Source organism: Microtus pennsylvanicus, chromosome 9 (assembly GCF_037038515.1).
Source record: "Microtus pennsylvanicus isolate mMicPen1 chromosome 9, mMicPen1.hap1, whole genome shotgun sequence".
NCBI classification, from domain to species: Eukaryota; Metazoa; Chordata; class Mammalia; order Rodentia; family Cricetidae; genus Microtus; species Microtus pennsylvanicus.
In genome coordinates this window covers 520,283-525,572 of record NC_134587.1, presented here as the reverse complement: position 1 = coordinate 525,572, position 5,290 = coordinate 520,283, and the positions used below count along the sequence as shown (strand labels likewise).

The following is a 5,290-nucleotide window of genomic DNA, read 5'->3' as shown; positions in this document are numbered from 1 at the left end:
AGAGAGGAGGTGGGGCCAGGAGGAGCAACAGGCTTGCAAAGCTCAGATAATTGTCAGCCCAGCACAGTAGGGGTCAATTTAGTCTACTTATCCAGTGACAAGAAGAAAAAAAAAGTGGGCTGTAACTTAAAGATCTTAAGACTCTCTAGAGAGGGAGGGCTTGGCCTGGGGGTGGGAGGAGGGAGTTCTGAGTTTAGGAGGAGGCAGAGACTCAGGAGGGTGCAAGGAAGTGTCTTAGCTGAGCTGGGGTGGGACGGGAAAGGTAGAGAGAGGCTGCTGAGGAGCACATCCTGCTGGGTCTGAGCTTTCAGAGGAGCTCGGTTTGCATGCCGGCAAGGGCACCCTCAGATCTTCTCTTACCTTGAGGGCACTAGCTGAGTGGGTGCTGTAGCTCCGGAGCTGGTGCCCCTGGGACTCACGCCTACCTTCGCCGCATTCATCAATATGGAAGATGATAATTACTACTATGCGGCCGACAACCAGTCGGAATGTGAGTACGAAGACTGGAAGTCCTCTGGGGCCCTCATCCCTGCCATCTACCTTCTGGTCTTCCTTCTAGGCACCACGGGCAACGGCCTGGTGCTCTGGACCGTGTTTCGGAGCAGCCGGGAAAAGAGACGCTCAGCTGACATCTTCATTGCCAGCCTGGCAGTGGCCGATCTGACCTTCGTGGTGACTTTGCCCCTGTGGGCCACCTATACCTACCGGGAGTTTGATTGGCCCTTTGGAACCTTCTCTTGCAAGCTCAGCAGCTACCTCATCTTCGTCAACATGTACGCCAGTGTCTTCTGCCTCACCGGCCTCAGCTTTGACCGATACCTGGCTATAGTCAGACCAGTGGCCAACGCTCGGCTTAGGCTGAGGGTCAGCGGGGCTGTGGCCACAGCCGTCCTGTGGGTGCTGGCTGCCCTTCTGGCTGTGCCTGTAATGGTGTTCCGTTCCACTGCTAATACAGAAAACGGCACCAAGGTCCAGTGCTACATGGACTACTCCATGGTGGCTACCTCAAGCTCAGAGTGGGCCTGGGAGGTGGGCCTGGGGGTGTCCTCTACTGCTGTCGGCTTTGTGGTACCCTTTACCATCATGCTGACATGTTACTTCTTCATTGCCCAAACCATTGCGGGCCATTTCCGGAAGGAGCGCATTGAGGGCCTGCGGAAGCGACGCCGGCTGCTCACCATCATCGTGGTGTTGGTGGTGACCTTTGCCCTGTGCTGGATGCCTTACCACCTGGTGAAGACGCTCTACATGCTGGGGAATTTGCTGCACTGGCCCTGTGACTTTGACAGCTTCCTCATGAACGTCTTTCCCTATTGCACCTGCATCAGCTACGTCAACAGCTGCCTCAACCCCTTTCTCTACGCCTTTTTTGACCCTCGGTTCCGCCAAGCCTGCACGTCTATGCTCTGCTGCGACCAGAGCAGGTGCAAAGGCAGCCCTCACAGCAGCAGCGGGGAGAAGTCAGCCAGTTATTCTTCCGGGCACAGCCAGGGCCCTGGCCCCAACATGGGAAAGGGAGGAGAGCAGATGCATGAGAAATCCATTCCCTATAGTCAAGAGACCCTGGTGGACTAGGGCTGGGGCCAGAGAGAAGTCTGCTGCCTTGGGTCTGACCCAAACGTTACCCTCACGCTCTGAGAACCAGGTAGCATGGTTGCACCTTCTCCCTGACTGACCCCTGGCTCCATTCCCTGCTTCCCGGCTCCAAGCTCTTGGTCTTGCCGACTTTTTCCTCAGATGTTTGTGGTTTAGAAGGAAGAGATGGAGCCTTGCAAACAGACTCTTGCTCAGCTGATCAGTATTCCCAAGGCTCGCACAAGTCTTCCGTCCTCTCTAAGACTCAGTTATTTTGTTTGTTTGTATTAAATGGGGGAAAGTTATATGGACCCTAAAACGTTGAAGTATGAATTTTGACTAAACGTGTTTCTGCTCTTTCCTCAGCCCTGTAGCCCCCCTTTCCCCTCTCTTCCCTTTTTGTTTTCTGTGCTGCAGAAACTTTCACTGTTTAATTACCCGCTCTCTCTAGCGGATTCCTCCTCCCTCAGTCTGTCCTTCACCTGCCTATACCCCCACACCTCTTCTCCTGCTGGACTCCTAAGGGTTAAAAACGCTGAAGCATGAAGTATAACCCTTTGAGTTCTTATGTTTTTTTTTTGTTTGTTTTTTGTTTTGTTTTGAGAGCCAGCAGGGCAGGGCGGGTTGTGGGTAGGCAAAGAATTAATGCTTCAGTCCCCAGAGCCAGGAGTTCTGGATTGTTCCAAAAGTTGGATGAGTTCGCTCTTGGTCCAGACACTGGGGCTAGACTGACTTTTGAATAGAGATTTCTCTTTGGCAGAATCTCTGTGTTGCTTAGTAGATAATGTATCCTACCAACAAGCCAGTGTCCTTTCCTGCTTGTTTATAACTGACTGCGAGAATCACAAGGCCACAGCACCTAGGAAGCTGTGGACCATCCCGTCCCCGTGAACGGGAGCTGGGAAGGGGAAACACAGAGAAAGGAGAGTTGGAGGGGAATCTGTATTTAGTCTGTTTGCTGCTTGGCTCCCCTCCCCCATCCTCACCCACCCATCTCCTACAGAACTGTGAACAGTAGAGGAGATCTTTCTCCTGGCTCCTTCCTCATGCCATCATCTCTTGGTTTTCCATAGGTGTTGGTGCTACTTGGCCCCAAGAATCATTTGGTTGAGTAAGGCTGTTTGCTTTTTGTCTATGTGGGCATATATAAATGAGTGTGCGTGCACACACACACATACACACACACACATATCATATAAACTTAGATGAACTCTCACCCACTTTCCCCTGCATCTCTGCAGGTCTTGCAGTCCACTTGGGGAAGAATGGACATAGGGAGGAAATGTAGACTAGGTATGAGTCTACCCCCACTGGATTTGGGGAACTCTGACGGCTGGTCCGTATTTAGGAAAGAAGTCTGTGTTTGTGCTAGGCTTTCTTCGGTAGGGAGCTATTTCCTCAGTCGCATCTGGTGCTAAGGCTGGAGAAGCCCAGAGCTTGGCCCCAGTTCCTCCCCAGTTCCACAGTGGGAAGAAGAGACTTAGAGACTAGAGCACAGCTTTCGAGTTATTCCTTGCTACTCTCACTTTCTTCAGGGTATGTGGTCCTCTTTCTAAGGAGGACACTTTCTTGCCACAGGATGAAAGATACAGGGTGAGCTTTTGTTCTCCTTCCTAACAGGACCGAGCCTCTTGGCTTATCCTGTGGAATGGGGGAGGTAGGTGAAGATTGAGTGGAGCAGCAGACCCCCATGTCTCAAGGACAAGATTCCTAGTGGGGCCTTTGTGCACTGGAAGTGGGTGTGTGTATTCCGGGTTTTGTTCTTGGAGGGCTCTGGAAACGAAGGAGAAGACATGTGCCACGGAAACAGGAAGAGCCTGGCTTGATGCAGGTGGACCATCTCTGGCACAGATCCTACTCCTGGAGCAGGAGGCTGGGGGTTGGGGTGGGGGAGAAAACAGCTCCTCTCAGCGGAGTATCTGCATGCCTCAGGCCAGAAACTTTCACACAGCCACTTTCTCTGGCCAGGGCCACCCTCAGAGCAGCCAGGACAGGCGCAGGGCAGGCAGGAAACGCAACCATGGCACGGGACAGATAGCAGCGGAGGCTGCCTCTTTCCCCTACCTCCACCCGTCTTCAGAATGTGCTCTGTTTTGATCTTGTTAGTCACTGTGGTTCATCAAATAAAACTGTGTTGTGTCGCTGGTGTGTCCAAAGGCTCCTCATTTGTAAATGATCAGTAGCCGTGAGAGGGGGCACATGGTGGGGAGGGTGGATCAGTGGAAGCCAAAGATGGAGGAAAAAATGGGGCTGAAAGGAGGTGGAGAAACAGGCGCCAGGAAAGTGAAAAGAGGGGGGCTGGGAAAGGTAAGGGCAGAGCTAAGCCTCATGCTCTAAAAGTCACAGAACAAACAGCCACACATTTTAGAGAGCACAGGTATATCTGGGGGAAATGACAGCAACTGTCTACTCTCCATCCATCTGCTCATCCCTCCCTCTGTCCCTCCATCCCTCCTTCCCTCCCTTCCTCCCTCCTTCCCCCTCCCTCCCGCCCTCCCTCCCGCCCTCCCTCCCTCTCTTCTCCTGACTCCGTCATTCATCTCTACTAATCCGTTATCACTTGCTGATTGATTCATTCACTGCCACCCATTTAAGTCAGACATCTGAAGCTCTGTTCTCTAATCGGAAGCATTGATCTGATCAATGCCTGTTCCTGGATGCTATTCCTGACCTACGGAGTCAGAATCGTCTGCAAGGTGTTTGCAGGCACTGAAAACAGCCCAGGTGCTTTCTGCGGGAAGGTCAGGTCAGGGATACCTCATCCAGATAAAGTCTACCTGAATTAAGGCAGCACACAAGCAAGACAGTTGAGGCCATGAAAACTGGGCTCTGCATTGCCATCTGTTCGAAGGGGGAAAGACTGGAGTGATCTTTGTGGGGAAAATATTAGGTTTAGATGTCCTTCAAAGAACGCGTCCCTGAGGTCAATGATTTTACAGGTGGTGCAAAAGCAGTCGAGAGAGAGAGAGAGAGAGAGAGAGAGAGAGAGAGAGAGAGAGAGAGAGACTGTATTAACAAGGAGCTAGTGTTTATATAGTTTTACAAGTGTGTTAAGAATTTTCCAGGCATTTATCTCATTTAATACTTGCAACCTTCCTCTGAGAGGGGCTTTTGTGCCTGACTTTGGTGTTAAGAGATCTGAGATACAGAGATTAGTGGTATCTCCTGACCTTAGTCACGTGACTTCTATGAGGATGAGCCAGGCCTAGAGGCATGAATCTAACTCCAAAGCCCACAGTCTTGACCATGGAATACTGCTGCTTCCCCAAGTACAGAGGAGACAGCACCAGATGGTTGGGAAGGAAAATGTAATCCCATCTGCAAGATGCCAGGCGCACATGGCACATGGAGACCGGGCAGAATAGGGACTGCCAGGGAATGGTGAAGATGCAGGAGAGACAGACAGATGGGGGAGAGAGAAGCAGATGAGAGAGGACATGTGAAAGAGATGGCAGCAGAGACAGAACAAGGAGCGAACACACTATGAGAGAGAGAGAGAGAGAGAGAGAGAGAGAGAGAGAGAGAGAGAGACAGAGAGACAGAGAAAGACAGAGAGAGAGAGGGAGAGAGACAAAGAGAGAGAGAAAGAGAGGGAGGGAGAGAGAGACAGAGAGACAGAGGCAGAAAGAGACACACACAGAGAGGGAGAGAGACAGAGAGAGACAGAGAGAAAGAGAGAGAGAAAGAGGGAGAGAGAGAAAGAAAAAGAAAGGGA

The 5,290-nt window shown here is 51.6% G+C and overlaps 1 protein-coding gene across 1 annotated transcript; it reads left to right on the top strand.

Annotated features, from left to right (window-relative positions):
* Positions 1–237: 237 nt before the first annotated feature.
* On the top strand, positions 238–3,718 carry Aplnr (apelin receptor). Its single transcript, XM_075984668.1, has one exon. It carries the CDS (start codon positions 445–447, stop codon positions 1,573–1,575), a length of 1,131 nt encoding a protein of 376 aa, XP_075840783.1. The 5' UTR covers positions 238–444; the 3' UTR covers positions 1,576–3,718.
* The last annotated feature ends 1,572 nt before the right edge of the window (positions 3,719–5,290 follow it).

Bases quoted from the DNA above. Each gene is read 5' to 3' on its own strand.
- Aplnr (XM_075984668.1), top strand. From the start codon at position 445: ATGGAAGATGATAATTACTACTATGCGGCCGACAACCAGTCGGAATGT.